A 24,717-nucleotide genomic window follows, 5' to 3' on the forward strand; every position below is an offset into this window, starting at 1 on the left:
AACCAGTGAGATTTTGGCATGTGGCAGATGAGGATGTTCGGAAGCTCCGATGGCAGGATCGGACGTTCCGATCAAGGATCGGAAGTTCCGATCGAGGATCGGAGGTTCCGATCGATGCCTATAAATATAAGGTCCGAGGCATTCATTTCTTACCAATTCCGAATTCTCTCCTTCGCCCTCGTGGTCCTATTTTAGGGCTTTGGGTACTCTTATTCTAGAGTTGAAGTAGGATATTTGTTTTAGTATAGTCAGACAGTGTCTGACATAGTAGCGGAGCAGTGCTCGTGTTGTAGAGCCGTGTTCGAGGCTGTGGATTCGCAGCAGGGGAGTGCCCTAGTTGCGGGATAGTCGCCATCAGTGGGCTGACGATGGGCGCAGGTATAGCTATGGTCTCCTTAAATTATTTAGGATTATGCAATAGCTTAGTTAAGGCTTTTAGAGCTTATTGAATGATGCATGGGTATTTGCATTGTAGACTTGATGATAGGCTTGGAACCTAGAGTGGGACTACTAGGACTGCCTTAGAAAGGTACGTAAGTACTGACTGAGATTGCCAGCGGATATGCATGCTTATATGTTGCATTTATGTGTTTTCATGTTATTATTGTTATGCGGCATGTGCATATCATCTTGTGTCTGTACATCTGTATATCTTTCGAGATGAGCCAGTTAGGGTTGCTCAGCCCTGTTAGGACGTTTGATATCGAGTACCCTTAGGTACTGATACCTGAAGAACTCCGTGGTCCGCGTCCGTGATTTGGGAATGAGTGGTCGCACACAGTGGTTAGCTACCCCGATGTGACGAGCTTATATCTCAGGCGCCAGTCTGAGTAGTTGTATACAGTTATCTCAGATATGGATACCCTGTCATTTGCATGCATCATATTTGTATGTTTATCCGTGCTTTCGTATTGATCTTAGAGCTCACGTCCAGTATTTTCTGTGTATCTGGATACCCTATTTCGACGGGGCAGGTGTAGGTGCAGGATTGAGCACCAGGAGCCTGGAGGAGCCAGCGACCTTGAAGACAGCAGTATTTAGCTGTAGGTTTTTATCTAAGAAATTCGATTGGGTTGTATAAATCGAGTTTGTTAGCCGGTTGTATTCTGCCGGTCTGCTTGTATTTAAGTCTTCCGCAACGATTTTATTTAATGCATGCTTAATTATGCTCTTAACTCTGATTAGGTAGTGGATCCGGGATGGGTCGCTACAATTCCTGCTAAGTAATACAGTCGAGATTCATTACATCATCAATCGATATATGAAGTAAATCGGTCGGCACATAGTCGAGATTCGTCCAACGTAATGCAGTAGAGATTCATATCATCGTGCTACGTAATACAGTTGAGATTCATTATAACATAAGTCGATATATGAAACAAAACATTTGAAAATGGTCGAAATCTACTATGACTGTACTACTGTTTCCCTAGGAATGGACAAACATATGAAAATAGAAAAACCTAGGTTTCTCGATGACTTACAGTAACGTTTTCATCTGTCATTGTTGCAATGCTGCTTGTCGAGAACGAAAGTGGTTACGGGGAGTAAAGGAGCTACGACGATGACAAAGGAGGGCTTCAACGGCGGTTCAATAGGGTTCCGTTCCGATGGTTCCGTTAAAAATTGAAAAGCAGACAGAGGGAAAATTGAAATTGCAGTAAACCAATTAATTACATCAGTCGAGAAATCATTTATCGAGTCGACGAGTGTTAAAATGGTTTGTATCTCATTTTGGATTTTTTTTTTATTCAACTTAAGATTTTTACTTAAGGGTAAAATTGTCTTTTTCATTCCGAGGTCTATTTGCTCAAATAAAAACAAGACGGGGTCCATATCCCCCATTTTCCCGAATTTATATGCCCAAAAATGGCAAAAACTTTCTTGAGAACGATAGCGGAGCCGCGGGTTCATTCGATCTTACCCCATGGGTAGTGTGGCAAGATTTGATTGGTTTAAATAATGAGGCCCCACATCCATCACGTGGGGTCCACATGATTTAAACCAACCATATGATTCCACATCACCCATGGGGTATTACCCCATGGGTAGGATCGAATTTTTCGGAGCTGCGGCGGATGGTCTGTCCACTGCCAAAAATTTAAAATCTATCCAAAATCATATTTTAAAATAAATTTTTATATATTTATATTTTTTAAAAAAATAAATTGTTGATGGGTTAATCGGTTTAATCGATTTCCGAATTCAAAACCGAAACCTAACTCATTCAATCGAACTAGCCAATACTTTTTTTTAAAAAAAAAAAAAGTACAATTTTAGTCGAACCGAATTTTCTATTTAAATAAGTTTGGTAGGTTATTTCGATTAAACCGTAATTTTACTCATCCTAATTAGAATAAAGAATTGTCTAGTTAAACTAATTACAAAGGTTTCAATTTAGTACTTCATTGACAATCTATAATTTTGATATTTTGAGTGTATTTTATATATCATGAACACCGCAAGACGTTCACATGAACATCTTGTGAAATACATTATAATGTTTATGTGAGTATCTTACGACGTACATGAAATGACTCCGGTTGAATGAAGAATACCACGGACATGGAAACGAATTCGTTTCCAGATCGAAGATTAATTCCGGCCACCCCTTGCAAGCCCTATACGTGAAACCCTTCTTCCTTCTCAAACTGGTTTTTATTTGAAAGTGCGACCCATTTTCTTAAAGTGCCTGCCTGCCCACTAATTAAATAAACTGCTAAACTTTTAAATTTTACTAAAAAATTCTATAAATCCTCCATCGAAGCAAGGGCCGAATTCATTTTTAAAAAAAGAAAGAAAAAAAAAACATAATTTTCTTTAAAATAGTATGTTCACCGGGAATTGACCTCGAAATCTTTTGGAAAAGCGCTATGACTCCATGGAAAACAAATAATAAAAATCCTTACTTTAAAGTTATAAATTATTTTAACAACACTGATAAATATTATGAGGTCTAGGTAGTGAATAAAAATTTCGAGCGTTACAGTTAAACACCCCGTTTAATTCCTTTTGATGAACATAGATGAATGGATTTCTTGACACAAGAAATGCTGCTATATATCCAAAATAATTTTATTTGAAAAATAACATACCGCTTAATCATCCACAAAGCTTCCACGACTTGTGGTCTTGGATTCTGTACAAAACCACATCATTCTTGATTCCCAACACCAACTTTGAATCTTCTTTCTCTTCCACCACAAACAGATTAATCATAAACTTATGGTCAGTGTCATTACCCCAACCTATTGACCGGAAAAGCGATGCTTTGATGTCACTCAACTCGACGTTGTGTTTCACCAACCATCCCGATAAATCGCGCTTCATTTCCTTGATGGACAGACGGCTTCCATGGACCTGAATCGAATGTAAATGCCCTCCGGATTCCCCAAGGTGACATGAGTAGGATTCCCGAAAACAGGGTGAGCTGCAGACTCGCCACATCTCTCCCCCTACGTCGTAAAACAATGTCTTACTCCGTTTTTCCCAGACGACGAAATTGCGCCAATGTACCCCAACATACACTACAACAAAATTGGTCATCGACAACAGTTGAAAGACAACGCTTTTTACAAAAAGCGTTGTTAAAAAAAGAAACATAACGCTTTTATGAGAAAGCGTTGTCTTTATTTTTTAAAATTTGTAAAAGACAACATTTTTTCATCATCCACAACGCTTTTTAAAAAGCGTTGTAGATGAGCGTTTTTTTTATGTACAACAACGCTTTTTGTAGATAATTTTTTTTAATTTTAAATAATAATAATATAATAAAAGTTAAAATACATCTATTATATTACCCTTACCCTTACCCTTACCCTTCACGTCTGACAAAAAAAACCCAAAATCCCCAAACCCTTAATCGCGATTTCTCCCTTTCTTTTTGCTCTCTTTCGATTACAATTTGACAAAACCTTAATCGCGATTTCTTCCTCTTCATTCTGCTTTTTCATCATTCGTAGATTTTTGCTGCTCTTGTAGTTGACGAGGTTCGTCGATTTTTCTCCTTCTTCTTGTATTTGGCGACTCCGGCGACGAGGGATTGGCGGTAAGGTTGGTCGCTTGTGCCTACCCACGGACCGCGCACTTGTTTAAGATGACAAATGGGTGTTCTGAGGTAAAAATTATTCAGAGTGGAGATAAATCCGTTTGTGCTTTTTTCTGTTCCTTGCTTCGCAATGTTTTTTATTTTTGTCTTCTGCAATTCGTGCTTTTACCTCTTCTGGGAAACCAACTTCTCCTTATCTTCTCACCAGAGGTCTTCATGTAAGTGCTTTTTTTTAGATTTTATCGAGTCTGAAAAAGGGCAGAAATCTCTCGCATCTAGTTCTTCGATGAGTTAACTTACTTTTGTATGTCAGTTTGAACGTAATGTACAGTGATTAATGAGCATAATGTTATTACCATGCTTTATTGGGTAATATCAACTAGTTTACTTGTTCATCGTCTAGTTACCATGACTTAAAGGTGATGCCATCACTTTTATTGGATTGCCTTTTTTTCCCTGCTATTTAGCTTAGACCTGGCTTCTGGTATATCTTGAAACTTTCTTAATTCAAATTAATGCAGTGAAATTTAAATGCAGCTGCGGCTTCAGATGTAACTTCTCAAGTTGCTGAGAATGATGTCCTAAAAGCCTTGTCCCAGATAATTGATCCAGATTTTGGAACTGACATAGTTTCTTGTGGATTTGTGAAAGACCTTAGTATCAGCAAGGAATCTGGAGAGGTGTCTCAAGATATTGGATCATTTAGTTTCTTAATTTATGCACGCAGTTCAATGTTCTCACACAACATTTACAATTGGCTCGCAGGTCTCTTTTCGGTTAGAGCTCACAACGCCAGCATGTCCAGTAAATGACATGGTAAATAAATCACGAGTCTTAGATTTGTTATGTGTATCAAGTTGCATAAACCTTTGTGTTTTTGGGTAAATTTTCTCAGCAACTACAACATATTTCATTACTCGAGTGATATAGAAAAAGGCTGAAAGGAGTTTTTATTTGATGGCGTAATATGATTTATTTGTGTTAACAGTTTTATGTAATTTTCTGATGACAAATTGTTTGCTTTTATTCTATCTGCATGGACTCTATCAATCCGGAAAAAAGTTTCAATTATTTTCCTACTGTTTTAATTGTCAAATGGAAAATCTTGCACGAAGTCATTTATTAAAGAATAAAGTTAATTCTTGCTTACAAAATGAATATCACAGATACAGTAATAAATAATCTGAAATTAACTTCACGACAATTTTCTCCAAGGTAATGAGTAGATAATATCAGTCCCATATTGGAAATAAATTGAAATGATGGATCTCCGTTTATCGTAATGCTGAAAGATAATTACAAATAGATTGGGAAACCAGTGTTGATCCATGATAGGGCAAATGTGTGAGCCAATCATTTGGATGTTATGAGACAGTGAAGTATTTTCTCAGTAAGATTGACGGAAACAGTTAGATAGTATTTTGGGCATTTGTAATTAGGGGTGCAAACGAACCGAATCGAGCCGAATAGTGGTAAAATTTTAATAAGAGTATATTCGAGTTCGAGCTCGATTCGAAGTTCGATAATTTCAAATATTTTGGCTCGAGTTCGGCTCGAAATGAAGTTCGAGTTCGAGTTCGGTTCGAAATATTCGAACCTATTCGTGAACTATTCGGATATTATAGTTCGAAAGCTCGAAATGTATATATATTATTATATAATTATATTATATTAATTAAATATTAAGGCTCGCGAACTATTCGCGAACTATCGAACACGGCTCGAGCTCGGCTCGAAAAAATGTTCGAACATGTTCGAATTCGGCTCGAGTTCGATAAGCTAGAATACGAATCAAATATTTATCGAGCGGGCTCGTAAAGCTCACGAACAGGTTCGGTTCGTTTGCACCCCTATTTGTAATATTCATGCACATTAATGCTTTTGGTATGGTATTAAATCACTATCATTGTTTTTTATTTTCTCCGCCCATGGAAAGCTCTATCAACAAGCTACCAAAGGGTACTATTAATTAATTATTATAAATTCTATATATATATATGCTTAATTATTTTTTATGTTTAAATTTATTGAGTAGTATATAATTTATATTAATTTTGATATAATGTATTTGGTGGAAGAACAATTCAAGACTTGATAGAAAGGTACATCAAATGCAACCATACTGAGTTCACCTACTTTTATTTATATTGACAAAAGAACATGGTTATTTATCTCTACAGAGAAACTCCTAAACATTTACTGAAACCTCAGAATGGTGAGAATGGAGTGTTGCTTCTTAATAGTCTTATCACAGCCGAATCTTTTGGTAAGCCACATATATATGGAGATGTATATATATTCATCATTGGTTCCTTCATTAAATTTCATTCTCCTAATCTTGGTTGGTGTTTTTTTGTTGTAGATGTTGCTTCAATGCTATTAAAACACTATCCAAGGCTGGGGGTTACCTCAGATGGCCATGGCAACTACCCTCTCCGACTTTTGGCTCACAAGCCTTCGGCTTTCCGCAATGGAACTAAGTTTACATTCTGGGAACATTGCATTTATTACTGTATGTTTATGTTCCACATAAGTACGTGCAAGAGTACAATGGTCTTGAATCTGGTCTAGTGAAGGAAATTATTATTATTATTATTATTTTCTTCTGTAGGTGTCAAAGTTTACTCACCATGGGACAATCATCAGTTTTCTCATGATGAAAACCTTGCAGAAACCCAAGCATTGAGAGATGACAGCAGAATTGAGATTCATGAATCAGATGGTGAAGACAATGTTAATGGGAAAGCACATGGAGTACCGAATCTGGGTACGATCGATGCATCTCTCCGCCACTAATGCTATTTGTTCAGGTGTCATTCTTTTGATCAGACAGGAACTTAGATCAACTTTGCTAACCATTTTTTGAGTACTTTTGCAGTTTTAAGGTTGTTTCACAAATTGGGGAGGGGAATAACGGAGTTTTTGAAGCTGGCTAGGATAAACATCAGCGCTTTAGTTCCAAGTGTGTAGACTTGTACCTGTTCATGTTTCTTTGTTTATTCATGATATTGATGGGATGCCTTAGATTTTCATTTCTTTGTTTCATATGTTTATTCATGTATTTTTGTATTTTATCTTGATGCATGGAAACTGGAAAGGCGCTGTAATTTGAAATTTTAATGTGTATTATACTATCATTAACGTGTTGCATACTTGAAAACATGGCGCATGGCTTTCCTTTGCAGGAACTATTGTCTAAGCACAAGTCAACAGTTACTGAATTTCTTGCTAAAATTTATGACTGGGTAAGTGATGTACTCAGTGAACTACACGTCGTCAATAAGCATACTGAATAAATTAAAGTCTTCATTATGTGTTAGATTTTGCTTGTGACTACGATAATATAGAAATCATCCTCTTTCTGAAATGGCCATAGAAAATTCTAAATATGTCTAGTAGAGATCTATAATTCAGTAATTCACATGTGTTACCATCAAAAGTTACTGTATTATGGCTCTGCAAATTAATCAATTTTGTTTCCCTTGTGTGCTCCACTTTTTAATCTGCTAGATATGTCTTTCTGTAGTTCTTTGTAGAGTATAATAGTAAGCTGCTTGAATCTTCCAACTATATCACTAGAAGTTAAGCAATCAAGGTATTGCATAATAATTCTTTATTTTATGTTACATAGTTTTGTACTGCTCTGATATGCACACGTCCTGCTAACATCCATTCCTTAAAGGACAAAAATAGAACAATAGTTAATTTTGCGGACTCATGATGTTTGCCTGTGTCTTCCTGTTGAACTGTGATCTTTGTGATGTCATTTTCAGCTGCTGGGAGATATCTTGCTAAATCGTTCAAATTCTGCTGTGATTCCACAACTTCAAGTTTTAAGTATGTTTTGTGTGTTTTAATATTTCATGTAAAAGTTTATATATGAAATTTATAAATCTTAATCGCTGTAATATTATATTAAAGTTAGTTCAAAACGAAAAGAATATTATGCTATTATTTAATCCAGAGATGATTAATGTTAGGAATTTTAATTAAGTAATGAGATTTTAGGAATTTAAAGTGCCTAAATACTTGAAATTATACATGCATTTAATAAATTAAATTAAACGTTTATGATATGGTTTATAATCAAAAGGTTCCAGATGACCTATTAGAAGAAGCCAAGGCAGCAACCAAAGCTACACTTGAGGAAATGGATGACTAGGTGTCTTAAAATAGGTTTTCTTGTACTGGGCCATGAAAAATCTTCATACACTTGAATTTGGAACCTGTGAGCATTGTACCTATTCCACATGGTTGTATTTTGAGTCATAGGAATTCTTTAAGCTCGGGTTCAAATTTATGTTCTTGGACATTTCAAGGATTATTTTCACCTCGTTTATTCAGTAATTGTTATATTCTAATGCTCCAACTGTTTGTGGTTGATCTGATGTTGTAGGTTGTGGCAGGATTCCGAGAGCAGAGTTTATTTGATTAACCAGCTCGATAAAAGAACACGCCTAGTAAATTGTGTGTTTTCTGCTATAATCTTTGATTTTTTAATGCCATTTTTTTCATAGGATCGCTAGATCTTACATTTGTTTATATTTTCCAGCACTATAAAGTGACGGGACTATGGGACTTATCCTCAATAAGAAACTCCAGTACTTCGATGTATCAGAGGACATCGAACCTAAAGATATTCGGCCCATGGGAAATTATGCTATATCCATATTGTGGCCCGATGGATTCAGCCAAGTATCGTATCCAAGAGTTTATGCACTATCAACTGTTAGTATTTGGATAGTAAACATGTTTGCTGGAATGTCAAGAGTTTTAAGTTGATTTCATCATTGTCTGATAAAGAATATATTTTTAAATTCTGATTCTGATTTTTTGTTTGCTGTTTTTTGCTTTCACCAAACAGGTGCGTGTTGAAATGATGCATGCTTTCAGCTGCTTTAGAAGGTTTCCGTCTTCGACCGTCGCCTAGGCTAGGTAAGTTACTGGTTTACTTTGCCAATTAATGATTTGAAGTCATGGATGCATTTCTGGACATATCATGATCTATTGTTGTAAATTTGTACTTAACAATTAGTTGGTTTCATAATTTGTATTGATAATTTTATTTCCTTTTTGTTTTTCCATTGAAAAATACATATCAGGAGTTTATGGGTTCGTTTTGGGGGTATTATGGACCCACCTTATTCATAATAATCACTGGATCATTGGTCAGCATAAGTGTCTTGTAGTTTCCAACCAATAATTCGAGGAAAGTACATTGAGAACGACCGTACAGTATTCATAATTTGGGTTTCCGCGTGCACTCTAGTTCCTCCTATGAACAATTCTGCATATTCACAATTTGTCCATTGATTGACATTTTCACAGCATCATAATGTCATTGCTGATAATGTTTGATATGCTTCCACTGTGTTGTCATTTATAAATTTATGGTTATTTCATTCCACCTAATGCCTTTGCTTGAACCTGAATATATTCGAAGCATCTCAAAGGAATCTTTCTCAATTTCATTTGGTGGAAACTAAATGCACTCGTTTACTCGTTATCTGTGGCTTTCTTTAATGTTTTAACTGTAGATTCATGCTAGCATATTCTCTCCAGTTATTTTTTATGTGCTTATATGCGGCTCTGTTCTATCATTCGTTTTCTCCATAAATGTGCATAGTATGTTGTTTGCCACTCATCTTTGACTTTTCTACCTTCTCAATTATTTCAAATTTCGTTTTCCCCTGCTGTGTTATATTTAATCTGTGTTATCTAATGTCGTATTTCAGAAGTCTGGTTCTTACTGGTGGCGGAGATCGTCCCTGACTGTGATGGGCATTCCCTTGGGCATCATCAACAGTTCCTTTTGTAGTCAATTGTTTCGTATTCATTCAGAGAGACTGCATTGTTAGGATTGGCACACGGTCCACATGTTATGGCACAAATATTACCAAGATTTTCAGTATGAAATGTGTTTTAGTGAGATTTGGGTACATATCTTGTACTTTTTATGAGAATATTCCGCCCCACAGCTTTGCACTTTCATATATTTTAATGATGTTATTTATATAGACATTTAAATTTGCAAAAAAATCGAAAACAACGTTTTTAACGATAACGTTTTTTTACCCAAATTAACAACGAAGCACAACGCTTTTTTTAAGCCATCTCTAGAAAGCACAATGCTTTTTTACACTTAAAAAGCGTTGTCCTAGCGTAGATCTACAACGCTTTTTAAGCGTTGTAATTTCTAGAAACAACAACGTTTTTTCAGCGTTGTCTTTTACACGCTTTTAAGCGTTGTTTTTTTCGAATACCATAACGCTTTTAAAGCGTTGTTTTTTTCGAATACCACAACGCTTTCAAAGCGTTGTCTTTTCTAAATACCACAACGCTTTTTCCGCGTTTTCTTTGACCGCGGTCTTTTACAACACTGCCTACGACAATGCTTTTTTTGGGACAACAACAACGCGGAAAAAGCGTTGTGATTTGCCTTTTTTTCTTGTAGTGATACATCATGCACCACGACCTCCACTGCTTGACCTAACTACTTCTCCATGGCCCTTGGTTTTCGGTCACACAAACTTGATACGTGTTCACACGCGTATTTGTAATTTCGTGTCTTGCAAGAGCAACCACTCTTGTACGAGAGTGGGAGTCAAAAACCATAACAGGATCTGGAATGATACAACCACAAGGACTCCGATGATGTATCTTACAACCATCCAACCGCGGTGGCGGAAGAAGGACGACTTCTGAAGTGGCTGGATTGTAGACCCAATAATTGTGAGTGGAGAATGATCAGTCATATGAAGTATAAAGCCATTACACGATTGCAATATGTAGTCGTCAAAAGGTATCTCCCAGTGGGGCGGGGGCGTGGTTTTGATCAGTTATCTGTAGAATCCCCGGACCCTTCTGCCAAAGTGAACAAAAATATCTGCTCATTATCAGAGCACGCCAACTTTTGCACACAGATTTGAATGCATCAGAGATTTTGAAGGTAAACGTCGTAGAATTTCGACCATCGGATCGTCCACATTATGTGCTAATTCCATTCCAGAATCAACCGCATATCGTCCTTGTTTGAGCTTTCGAGCTTGGATTATCATCGCCATCTAGCTAGTGTTCATATAAAAATCACAATAATAACATGTGGTATAAAGGTCAAACTAAATAAGATTTTTTAAAGAAGCCGTATACTTGTATATACGAGAAGTTTAAAGTCATCGAAAAATCATAACTTAGAAGAAATTCACTAAACCTTACAAGCTTAAATCCACCAAACAATCATAACTTACAAAAAAAAAAACGAAAACAGAGAACTGATTTCTGAAGTTCAAAACCGAATACGAACGCATTAAAGTAGTGTTGAGAGAACTTCTAATCACTTCTCAACTTTTCATTCACAAAATCAAACTAATCAAACACTACCTAAATCGAACTAATCAAATAAAGTGCTAAACTTTAAAACTTAAGCAAGGGTCGAATACATATTAAAAAAAATAAAAATAAAAATAAAAAATCAACAACATAATTTTCTTTAAAATATTACCTCGCTCGTCCAGGGGTCTCTTCACCCGGAATTCACCTCCAAACCTCTTGAAAAAGCATCGTGACTCTATGGAAAATAAAATCAGCAAGTACCGTTGCATGAGTTATTTGCACCAACCACCCCTGTGAAATATTGAAAATGCACACTTCTCTCCTGTGAAATTTTAATAGGCATCTTCAACCCTAACCTTTTAAAAAATCAGCACACTCGCCCCTTCACATGAGTGTTTGTTGCGCACGCGCCCCTCATGCGACTGGGCAAATATTTTGATATTTTTTTTTTGCACCAAATACCCCTGTGAAATATTAAAAATGCATATTTAACCCCTGTGAAAATAATTTTTAAATCTATTCAACCCATAATACACAATTTTTAATAAAATACAATTATAAATATTTAGAAAATATTTTTTGTTTTATTTTTTATTATTTTTTATTTTAAGTGTATTATCATTAATTAATTATTTTTTAAAAATATTATTACTTTATCCTGTTATCATTATTTTATTAAATTCACTTCGTATTTCTAATTTTTCCATTAAACATGCATTCATAAACAAATATTTAAATAATTTCAAGTATCAAAATATTGAACTAAACTGATAAGTTCAAACATATTATTTTTTTGATTTAGAACTATATATTATTGAACCAAAATTTAAATTTTTCGAGAATATGCATTGCACAATTTGTAATAAATAATAAAAAAAATAACATGCTAATATAATTCTAAATCAAAAAAGTATCATTCATGAACTTATCATTTGATTCAATATTTTGATATTTTTAGATATTTAAATATTTATTTATGAATCATATTTAATGAAGAAGTTGAAAAAATGAAGTGATTTGATAAAATAATGATAACGAGATAAAGTAATAATTTTATTTAAAAATAAATTAATTTAAAATTAAAAATTAAAAATTAAAATTAAAAATGTTTGGTACTTATCATTCACTTATCATTTTGATTTAATATTTTGGTACTTTTAGGTATTTAAATCTCGTTTATGAATGCATTTTTAATGGAGAAGTTGGAAACAAAAAGAAAGTTTAATAAAATAATGATAACAAGATAAAAAAATAATATTTTTTAAAAAACATTATATAATCATAATAAATTTAAAATTTAAAATAAATTAATAAAACAAAAAATGTTTGCTAAATATTTTATAATTAGATTTTAATAAAAATTATGTATTATGGGTTGAATAGATTTAAAAATTATTTTTACAGGGGTCAAATATGCATTTTTAATATTTCACAGGGGTATTTGATGCAAAAAAAATATCAAAATCTTTGCCCAGTCGCATGAAGGGCGCGTGCGCAACAAGCACTCATCTGAAGGGGCGAGTGTGCTAATTTTTTAAAAAGTTAGGGTTGAATATGCCTATTAAAATTTCACAGGAGAGAAGTGTGCATTTTCAATATTTCACAGGGGTGGTTGGTGCAAATAACTCACCGTTGCATCGATGCTTGATTTTCCCTTTAAGATTCGCTAGTCAAGGTTAGGTCAAACTTTAAAGTGTAAGTCAATAACTTAATATAAAACAAGCCCAATACAGAAATAAAATTAAAATAAAATATGTAGACATGTTTTCCATATTGAGCACGAATTTGAGAATATTGTTGACCCAAGCCCATAATGTACATACATTTTGGGGGCTTCTCTTCAATGAGACCAAGGAGATCCCGTTTCTATTAAAATTATCAATTTAGAAAATATTTAATTTTTTACTCCATCCATCTCAATTAGATATGTTGTCTTTTTTTGTTCGTGTTTCCTAAATATATAGATATATTTCTTATATTTTTTCCCTAATATACTCTATTAAATTTAGAGTGTTTTAATTTATTAATTATTGGAAAGATTACAAATCATATCATTCATATAAACACTTATTAAATGAGGGTAAATTGAAAACTTATTTATATAACTGACATTAATTTCTTAGTCCTTGTAAAAAAAAATAAACCAACATATAGACTTGGGAAGGAAGTAATGTAATTTTTTTTCACATGGTGTCAGCTTGCTTGTGATTGGTCGAGCAATTATAGCTGATGATAATAGTATAATTCTAATCTTTTAAAATATATTACATAAGTTTCGTGTTTTGATGACTTATTAGAGACAATTATTACATCCTAAAATTTATTTGAATATATAAAAAATAATTTTCAATGAATCTGATTACACACACAATTACACAAATGTATAAACCAGGGGAAAATTAAACTCATAATTTTGTTTGGCAAAAACTCCTATGAGACGGTCTCAAGGGTCATTTTTATGAGACGGGTCTCTTGTATGAGTTATCCATTAAAAAATATTACAATTTATGCCAAAAGTATTACTTATTATTATAAATATGGGTAGAGTTGACCCGTCTCACGAACGAAACCGTCTCACAGGAGTGTTACTCATTTTGTTTAGGGGGAGCACAATTTATATCAAACCACATAAGTATAACTTATATTAATTAAAAGACGGACAGAACTATTAAAATATTATTATTAATTCAAATTTTTCATTCACAATTGACCTTTAAAACTTTCATATTTTTAAATAATAATTCATTATAAAGTCACTTGACAAGTTAAAAATGTCGTTTTCAATAGCTAACACCAAATTATCATTTATTCATTAATCGCTCATTTTGTTATGAAGTTTGATTCTTCACCATAAAATAAAAATATTTTATTTATTAATTAAATAGTAAATATTATATTAATTATGCATAAATAAAAATTGGAGGGTGCATAAAGCTTACCAATTAAATAGTAAACATATTATATCTAATTTAAAAAAAACATATTATATTAATTACATATGTTAAAAAAATTGAGGGGGCGATGCCCCATGTCTTTAATGGATATATATATATATATATATATATATATATATATATATATATATATATATATAGCTATTTCAGATTGTCTTCTTGGCACTTCTTGGTTTCATTAAAAACCACTCATTCTCAACATGAACACAAATTAATTTATAATATTGGGACTGGATTTGAATTAAACTACAGTAAATATAAAATCAAACACGTGTTGTACCGATTATGAAATGCTTAGTGAGACCCCTAGCTATTGAGATATAGGGGGTCCTTTCGCTGTCCTGTATTGGAGTTATTAGCCGTTTATATATATATATATTATAGGCTAGGGTGACTCTCCAAAATAATTATGAAACTTGAGGGATCATTAAAATTTAACGGAACTTAGTATTTCACTTCAAAAAAAAAATCTTGAACTTAAAATTTATTTATGTTATTGAGCACCAACAATGAATGATAGATGTTACACATGAGCGCGACTATCTTTGATAAAAATAATAAGAAGAATAAATAAATTAAATTAGGAATTAAGATTGCATTTGGTTTGAAAGATGCATCTAGGTGGATTTCATTTCAATTGTATCAGCTCATAGCTTTTCAGGAAAATATAATTTAAGCAACATGTCAAATATTGTCAGAATTTTAAAAAATAAAATTCTCAAGTTTGATTAAGTAACAAGGAATTAGAAATATATGGATAGATGGAGGATTTGAGTTGTAGAGTAGGAATAATATGTAGCTTTTTTATGACATAATAATTCGATTTATAGACCACAATCCCATAAGGCTAGACTTTCTTTTATGGGATTATGCACATGCCCCGAAACTTTTTTTTAAAGAGAAACTCGATGAAATTTTTACCGCATGCACGTTCTTTAATTTGTTACACATTATTTTTTATTTTTTTGAAATCTTTGTTACACATTATCAAATAGTTTAACTTTATAGCGTAGATATATTATCTACAAACTAAATTTGGTATGATAATAAATATTTTATATAATTTCTAAAATACTATCTAACCACATTTTTCTTTACATTTTGTTTTCTCTCGTATCTTTTGAATTTCAAAATTTAATAACTTTCGTTTTTAAATAAATAAAAAACCTACTCATTCTTTTTTTTTTTTGTTTGTTATGGAATACACACATGACGTGTGTTACTGTCCGTTAGTATTAATTAATGTCAAACTCTTCACAGTAATTAATTTTTTATGTGTTGGTAAAGCCTTTTTGACATTCCATAAATATCCAAATTAAATTATAACACCCCATTTCAATTTCACACCTAAATAAAAATAAAATAACCACAGCGCATCAATCGCATAATCCCTATATATGTTTCGGATTTTTTTGGTTACCTCTTGTACATGCCACGTGTGTGTTTCAATGTCTATTGAGAGGACATCCTTGGTAATTAATAACTAATTTAATTTCGTATATATAGACTATGAAGCCTTTTTCTTTCTTTTTTTTTTAAAAAAAAAAAATCAAAGTAACATCTGTTATTTTTAAACTGTATCTCCTGTTTCAAAAGGAATAACAATTAATAATTAATTTAAGAACTAGTAAAAGTAACCCCATCATTAATAATTTTCGAACATATATATGAGAAAATGGCACAAAGTCTTGGAGGATAGGGAATTTAAACTTTTTCTGAATCTTGAATCGGTCATTTTCAATCAAGATGTAAACCCTTGTATGGAAAATTCGACGAGCAATTCTACATGTACAATAAAATTTATCAAATCTTACAACTCAAAAAATTCAATACAAAAATTAAATATATCAAAATCTCACGATACATTGAACATAAAATCTCGCGATAAAATAGCAAAATCTAACGATATAGTTGTTGTAAATATCGTTGAAATAGCAAAATCTAACGATATAATTGTTGTAAATATTGTTGTACACGATATTTTTTTGTACATTTAGCATTGTTCAAATTCGATACTACTCTTAGAACAAAAATAATGTTAGAGGTACGATCAATATTACTCCTTATAACAATGTCCTAATTAAAATGCATCGGATTATCCGCAATATCCCATAATTGTCTCTTATCCAACTAAACATCCAAAAGGGTATCCAAGAAAACCATGAAAATGAAATCTTAATGAGTAACAATTTTGAATCATTCAATTATTAGTGGGAGGAATGGGTCACGGTCGTATATGTACATGTGTCTTTGGAGGAAGAGACAGTGTAGGCATCGGACAAACTTAAATAATACGACGCTCCAACGGACAATTAAAATGGACTCATACGTGACCATCACTTGAGGGATTTTTTTATTCGTGTGTGGGTTCGGTGTTACATAAAGACACCATTTTTAAATATATATATATATTTCGAGATCTTCTTTTGAAATTATATATTTCCTTTGTTTTACAATGTTTATGGCATAAATTATTCATGTTGGTTATGATTTTTGGCCACGCGTACGCAATGAAGAAAATTAAGAAGGGTAATTATTTTCTTTCAAGATATATCCAATTAAGTGTGGGAATTTGAAGTCAAGGATCTTGTCCAATGGATTCCACATAGGAGTAAATTATTAATAACGTTACAATTCTCCTATATAATCAAAGAGAGCGTGTAGCTCTTAAAGTTCCCATTGGTGAAACGTGAAGGTTTTTTTAAATATACATTCTAGAATTGTTATAATAAATAACATATTAATTACATAAATAATTCAATTTTATAAATTATTATTTTGAAAAAATATCACATCTAAAACTAATATTTATATGAGTTGGCCCGAACTCATCCATATCTGCAATGAAAAAAATATACTTTCGACATAAAAACAATATTTTTTTTGAGTTGAGTCGAGTCGAGTCAAATGTCTCTTTCATAAAATTGACATATAAGAGTAGGAGTTTTTGTGTTGTGATTTGGTTCTCTTTTGTGTTATTAAATTTCATTTTTATTCCATGATATTCCTAGATCTTACAATTTTGTTCATTTTTTTTAACATGACATTTACATGAAGCTAAAACCGTCAAAAATACAAAAATACAAAACCAAAACTCAATTTTTACTCGGATGAAAACTTATATTTCCCTAAATTAAAAAAATAAACAATCAATCTCTTGATAGTTGATACTAACTTTTAGTGTTACATATATTTATTGACAACCGATTTTGTTTCTAGTGCAAAATAGCAAATGATTTTTGGGGTCGCAACTCTGATGAGAAGGCAAGAATTTAGCAAGGAAAACAACGTGGTATTATTTTATGTATATATCTTATTTCTGTCAACTAAGTTAAAATTGCAATTTGTCAAATTTCCACCAAGTACCCTATCGCTCTCATACTCCAACGAACACTTTATTTTGATTTATATTATTAATCACTCATCACAACATATAATTTAATACAAGATCGCTCCTTTTGTTATACTTTAAATCCATATAAAATCCAGGTCCACTAATAATTTCTATTTTTACGTAAAAATATAATTGGAATTTTGGTTAAAACATTTAATATATATATATATATATATATTATTAAATAAATGAAAAAATTTTGCAATCCGTAGACACCTCTATCAAAGCTCAACTAACTCTTCTTTTCTTATATATATAAATTATAATCATGCTACATATACAAATGAGATCACACGTTAGATTACAAAACATATTTGAAATTATAAAATTATTTTAAATACAAATTTGAAAGATTTTTTTCAAACAAAATATAAAAATAATTTTGTAATTTAAAATACATTTTATAACCCAATTTATAACTCTCGTTATTCTACATATATCATTTTCCTATAAATTAATCCGTGAAATGCATTAAATTCTGTGAATACATAATCTTAGCTACTTTCTCTCTTTATATCGTGTGAATGATATTTGCTTTCCCCCAGCCACCATTTCAGCTCATTCATCTACCTACGCAGGGCTGAGCCACCGGTTTCAGATGGCGAAGAAACCGCCGTCTTCCGCCGCGGAGCCCACCGGGAGAACTCAAAACCCAGGTGAGAGCAATGGAAAGATATGCAAGAAGAGATCCTCGGGAAGAAACAGTAGTAGTAGTACTAGTGGGGCCAAGCATCCGGTGTACCGGGGCGTGAGAATGCGGAGCTGGGGGAAATGGGTCTCCGAGATCCGGCAGCCGCGGAAGAAGTCGCGCATTTGGCTGGGAACTTACTCGTCGGCAGAGATGGCGGCCCGGGCCCACGACGTGGCGGCGCTGAGCATAAAGGGTGGCTCCGCGGTTCTCAATTTCCCGCAACTGAGAGATACCCTGCCACGCCCGGCTTCTTTGTCTCCGGTGGACGTGCAGGCGGCGGCGGCTAAAGCGGCGGCCATGGAGGAGCTCAGCCCTGTTTGCTCCTCTTCCGTCTCTTCGACAAATTCCAACTGCGCTTCTTCGAATTCCGAAGTGCTCAACACGGCGTCGACGGATGAGTTGGGGGAGATAATCGAGTTGCCGAGTTTGGAGGGGAGCTATGACGACGGGTCCGGCGAGTCGGGGAGCAAGTTCCCGGCGGTTGACGCGGCGGATGGGTGGCTGAATCCGCCGTGGTGGGAGATGGACAGATACTTTTACGACCATTTTCTTGATCAAGTTACCGGTGGAGATAGTTTGATGAATTCCATGCAGATTTGAGGAATTGAAATTAGCCTATACCAAAAGTAAGTGTACCTTGTGCTTTAATAGTTATACCTTTGATTCTCTTACACATTCAACTGTATTGTACATATTAATATATTTTTTTAAATCTTTTTTTTTTTTACTTTAAATAATTGATTGAGTGCCCTCGAGTATTTGTCAATGCCAAATTATATGATTGTATACATTTTCAAATTCTCAATAATTAGTAATACAATTAATAGTGTGGTTGTGATCCGTTGTGGCGTTTTTTTAGCTAACGGTTTTTATAATTGAGTCTCGAACTCAATATATATATTTTCAAATTGATTAAGAGTTTGATATCAGTTCATTACATAACGTCGAGGATTTTACATTTTGGTGCATATGTATGATCTCAGTTTTAACTTCAAGGTGATAATTGTATCGATAATATATATTTCAAATTATCAGAGATTAATTAATATGTGAATAATTAAGCTTTAACAGGGAAATATTAAAATTTTGACCATGATGTTAGTGATAATATATTATGAGTGCAAATATTAAGTGAGATTAGTCACCCACATGTCGCATTCTTTTTCTTTAGTGAATATACTAATTGATTTGAACCTTTCACTACAAGCTTCAATGTATTAATTTTGTTTCCTTCTAGACAAAGAGTGACGTGCTTTGGAAATATTAATTCTTGTTGATGTTCATTGTTCCTTTCTTTTCTTTCTTAATAATTACTCCTTAAAAGGGAATACGACATGCTTTGATTGAAAATTAAAAACAATAAAAGTGATTAAAGGGAGCTACATCAAAATTTCCCATAGATAATAGTGAAAGATGAAAAAATAACAAGAAACAAAATCTCATCGGTGAGAAAAATTATCAAAATCGAACTAATTGGTTTCATATCCGTGCCGCGTTGAAAACACTACCAAAATTGAAAGAAACAAACAAACAAACATAGATAGATTATAGATAGTAATCTAATATTAAATTTTGATAATATGGATAATTAAAATCGCAAAAAAATAAATATATATGATTCAATTTCACCGAGTTTTAATGAATTGTAAGTCCTTTTTCTGATATATATATATATATGTGGCCGAGAATAATTTTGTCCACATTTCAGGTTTGAAAAGTCTAGCGTATATAATTAATATTTATGGATGTTGGCCTTTTTCAAAATTGTTGCACCCGAGTTATTTCGTTTGCCTGATTTATTTTCTTCCGCTTTGGGGGCAACATTTTCCAGATTTTTTCCCCCAATATTTCCTCGCATTTTGTCTTAATTCATCATGAAATTAAATATTTCCACAATGGCGAGAGACTATCAAATACTCTTTGGTTAATATTAATTCGTCAGAAGATATTCAATGTATCTATTAATTAAGTTGAATATAAATGACATTTTTTCGATGACATGCTGGAAATATTATTCATTGATGAATAAACATATTTACAAGATTTCATAGTCCCTACGAATTAGTGGTATATATGTCTTTTCAATCAACTATTTATCCAATCCATTATAGTAGATATTCGTTTCTTAGTTCGTGAGACGTGGTGATAAATTTAAATTATATGATGATAGACGCATATATATTTTAAATTCTTTTCAAACATAATGATGCAGAAAAAAATAATGAAACTCATCATTCGCATAAAAATATCAAATTTATATACAATTAAGCTTCGATTTGGATAATTACAAAGATATATTAGATTGTCATATAAAACACATAAATATTTTGTACAAATAATGTACAAATTTGAGAACTTATTTTTTCCCTAGTAAAATAAAAATTCGAGTATTCAGTCGCTGGCTAACATTTCGACCATACGACTTTTCTTCTGCTTACAGATATTTTTTCATATTTGATATATAAAATGGCATGTGCAAAATTTAATTCACCGCTTTAAAAACCAAAATGGACCACTCCTATAATTCCAAAATTCATTTAAAGAAAAATTAAATGATCGGACCACTCTCCGATTTAAAAAAAAAAATCAAAAAATCAATAGGTGCGGACTGTGGAGTACAAAAAATCTATTATATGGGGATGGGTTTCATTATTTTTTGATAACGTGAGATCCAAGATATATTATTTTTCAGAGTTTATGTATGGAGTAAACTCCGTAACTAATGTTGTAGAACGTAAATCATGTGAGTTAGATAAACAATATTAGATAAGTCATGTATGATAGACAAATTTATCCAATATTATAAGATGCTGGTAGGAAGAATCGTGGAGGGGTCGGAGCTTCATTATTATTATCATTAAAAATTTCATTTCCATAAAAAAAACTAAAATGTTAAATATCTTGTAAATTTTTTAATATTAGAATTTAGGTGAGATATTATAATATGTACGTCTTACAGAAGATATTAGATATCTCAATCTAGATATCGTAAAATAAGAGTATTATATATATAAATAATTCTTTCTAATATTCTACTCAAGTTAAAAACTATTATATATCATGATTTGGTCGTGTCGCCAACTTGTGCAACTTCCCAATAATATTGTATAAACAAATAATAAATGAGTAAAAAGTTGAGCGAGATTTTGTAAATAATGACGCAATACCTAATCCCATAAAGAAAATGCTTAATTATGTAAAAGTTTCTTTATTATCTTTTAATTTCATGCTTGAGTCACGTATTGTGTATCACAATTACGAAATTTGGTAAGATGTAATCATCATCTAGTGCCCAAAAACATATAGTTAATCTATCAATACTTCTACTTAGAGAGAAAGTTTATTATTATTTTTTCACAAAAAATTTCTTGACCCAAAAATCAATATTAGAAATTAGAAATTTAAAATATTCATAAAGAAATACAATTGTTTACACAAAAGAATAAGTTCGAATACAAGAAAAAATAGTTATTTAATTAGGAGATAATTCAGACATACAAGTTACAACCTGCAAGTAATCTTCTAATCTAATTTTTAAAAAAATAATAGAATTTCTAATATACTCATTAGATTTAATTTTGACATAACATTTAGCTGCGGTTCCCGAGCTACTGGAGTCGATTAGGGAGACAAACCAAAGTAATTAATCAAGTGCAAGCTTCATTAAGATCGTTCATTATAAGTCATTTGTTATGATTAAAAAAATTAAATGAAACGCACGTTTGTGACATAATACATATATATTATTTATGATTTCATTAACATAATATATTTATATTTTAAAAATATTTTCATATAAATTATATTTAATATTAGAAAATAAAGATTTCAAATTTTTAATATTTTGTGAAATTTTCTGGAAATGATATTAAAATAGAAATAAATTCTATGTTATTAAAGTGACTTGTAAATCCTTCAAGACAAATACGAAACTCTTCATCTATCCAAACAAGGGGTGAAGGTGAAGACAAAATATGTTAAACGGTGCAGCAACCGAGTTTGTTGAATGACACGACTCATGAACAATATCTATAATCACCAAAACTTCTTGATATATGAGGAGCAAATTCCCACATAACTAAGATCTTCTTTTTTGCAAAGCCAACATGATTTAGAGATCATGCGTACTCATCGGACATTTTGGCATGTAGGAGTCGAGTTTCAAAGAGATTAAAACTTTTAAGTTGCGTTTGGTAGTTGTGATTAGATTATTAATGTATATTTAGCTGGTTTGATAAAATTAGGATATCTAAAAATTGTGATGATTTTATTATTTGCTTGGTAAAATTTTTGTGTTGATAATAAAAGTTTGTTTATTTTTATCCATGACTGTTCTACCCATGTTGACTATTCAACACATCCACCTGCCCACCAAGAAATCAATTATCATTGCCCGGTACTTCGGTAAGATTGTTGTGCTGAGTTTTTAACTGAAACGGTAATATCAAAGACCATCACGCCGTGGCTAAGACTATGCTGGAGATCTTCTTCAGGTGTAGCAAAGCCCTTGGATCATGTAAGGGCCCACATAAAATCATGTGGGACCCACATAATATCACGGGTTTCCGTGATCTAAGGGTTGTGCTCCACTAGCACACCTAATGGAGCATAATCTTACCCTCACGCTGTACGTGTATAAATTCTTCGATCTTTGACCCGTGCCTGCCAAAATCGTTCTCTGTCCAAACTATGTTCCCAGATCTAGTGCTGATTAGATAGAGACAATGTTACAACAAAATGAGTGACAAAAACTCCTAGTAAGATGAAAACTACTAGTTCCATGTTTTAGGTGACGCAAGAATAATAAAATATCTTAAACCAAAGAACGAAAATTGCGGAGGCGACAGATTTCATGCCTCTTCAAGCAGCGACTATGGAGTCTCGATGCGTTACAATAGAAAGTGGAGGAGAATGAGATATGTTTAGGCAAAGGGTAGAAATGTCTTCAAAACTTTAATTTCGGCTACCGTACATATGCGACTTTTAATATCTCATGATTTGCCACGACAACAATATATCATTAATTATATCTATGTGTCAAAATACGAATCATCGGATGCATGATTTAAATATTACCCATGCGCTAGGATCTCATTAACCCTTTTTATGTCAAAAATAGTTTTTAAGCACGGACTTGGAGTTAACTCATGAAACATAAAAAACGAGACAAACAACGAATTGTGAACTGATCACCAACTTAAAATGAGTTTTAAAGATATTGATTATATAACTTTTGAGTTTTGATAATTCGAGTTGGACAAAATGGTCATTTCAAATTCTCCCCGAATATCCTATCTACAGCCTGGGCTTCCAGTCTCCCACCACGCCCAAATGGCCTACACACTTCACTGCAAGCCCACTCTCTTTCCGACACCCGCCACCGCCTCCCCCGCCGTCAGCCACCGCCTCCCCGCCATACGTTGCGGCCCACGAGACAACCGCGGGCCACTCCTAAAAGGCAGAATCCTGAGCACAGAAGCCATACAGGCAATCCAATCACTGAAACGCTCCCACCGTGCAAACCCCGCCTCCCCCTCCCTTCCCACGCACATCCTCTCCCGCCTCATCAAATCCGACCTCGTCGCCGCCTTCAACGAGCTCCTCCGCCAGGAGCACTGCACCCTCGCCCTCGGAGTCTTCTCCACCATCAGATCGGAGTACCGAGCTGATCTCAACATGTACGCCGACTTGGTCTCCGCTCTGGCGAAGAAGGGGTTGAGGGAGGAGATCGACGGCTTGATTGGGGAGCTGGAAATGGACGGTGGGATTTCATTCGACGATGAAAAGGGGCTGTTGAAATTGGTGAAGGCGGTGATTGAGGCGGAGAGGAGGGAATCGACGGTCAGGATTTACGGGCTGATGAAAAGATCCGGGTCGGATTCGGGTTCGGTCGATATGGATGATCATTTGGGTAAGGTTTTGAGAAATGGGTTCAGGAGATTCGGGGAAGATGCATTAGCCGACGAGGTTGAGTGGAAATTTGGTAGATTTTATAAGGAGATTTTGGGTAAACCATGAATTTGGAAAAATATATTTTATTTTTATTTACTTTTTTTAAATATTTGAGTATTATTGTTTTTGTAGAATACAAAGTAGGAAACCGATATCACTTTTTTTCTTTATTTTCCAATTTTGACATTTACATCTATCTCTTCTATGTAGCAACTATTTTGGTTTTATGTTTGAGTGTGTGAATGACTTGTGCTTAAAATATGGAGCTCGATTTCGATTTCGATTTCGACAATAAATTCGTTTAAGATTATGAAACTAATTCGTATAAAATACTAGTAATCGTTGC

General features: G+C 33.2%; 3 protein-coding genes across 4 annotated transcripts; all 3 read left to right on the top strand.

Annotated features, from left to right (window-relative positions):
* Positions 1–3,829: 3,829 nt before the first annotated feature.
* On the top strand, positions 3,830–10,069 carry LOC140864049 (uncharacterized). 2 transcript variants are annotated; one of them, XM_073267945.1, is made up of 12 exons: positions 3,830–4,117; positions 4,570–4,728; positions 4,814–4,864; positions 6,229–6,314; positions 6,411–6,560; positions 6,660–6,815; positions 6,927–7,010; positions 7,822–7,885; positions 8,445–8,508; positions 8,601–8,776; positions 8,913–8,983; positions 9,784–10,069. In XM_073267945.1, exons 5-11 carry the CDS (start codon positions 6,422–6,424, stop codon positions 8,926–8,928), a joined length of 699 nt encoding a protein of 232 aa, XP_073124046.1. In that variant the 5' UTR covers positions 3,830–4,117; positions 4,570–4,728; positions 4,814–4,864; positions 6,229–6,314; positions 6,411–6,421; the 3' UTR covers positions 8,929–8,983; positions 9,784–10,069. The 2 variants fall into 2 exon arrangements, with proteins under 2 accessions (XP_073124046.1, XP_073124047.1); XM_073267946.1 differs by lacking the exon at positions 6,927–7,010 and having other exon boundaries at positions 4,586–4,728.
* Positions 10,070–18,269: 8,200 nt separating this feature from the next.
* Positions 18,270–19,174, top strand: LOC140866502 (ethylene-responsive transcription factor TINY-like). The gene has a single exon (XM_073271502.1). It carries the CDS (start codon positions 18,327–18,329, stop codon positions 19,017–19,019), a length of 693 nt encoding a protein of 230 aa, XP_073127603.1. The 5' UTR covers positions 18,270–18,326; the 3' UTR covers positions 19,020–19,174.
* Positions 19,175–23,689: 4,515 nt separating this feature from the next.
* Positions 23,690–24,620, top strand: LOC140866570 (protein THYLAKOID ASSEMBLY 8, chloroplastic). Its single transcript, XM_073271594.1, has one exon. The coding sequence runs from the start codon at positions 23,751–23,753 to the stop codon at positions 24,435–24,437; it is 687 nt and encodes a 228-aa protein (XP_073127695.1). The 5' UTR covers positions 23,690–23,750; the 3' UTR covers positions 24,438–24,620.
* Positions 24,621–24,717: the final 97 nt, after the last annotated feature.

Source organism: Henckelia pumila, chromosome 4 (assembly GCF_033568475.1).
Source record: "Henckelia pumila isolate YLH828 chromosome 4, ASM3356847v2, whole genome shotgun sequence".
NCBI classification, from domain to species: Eukaryota; Viridiplantae; Streptophyta; class Magnoliopsida; order Lamiales; family Gesneriaceae; genus Henckelia; species Henckelia pumila.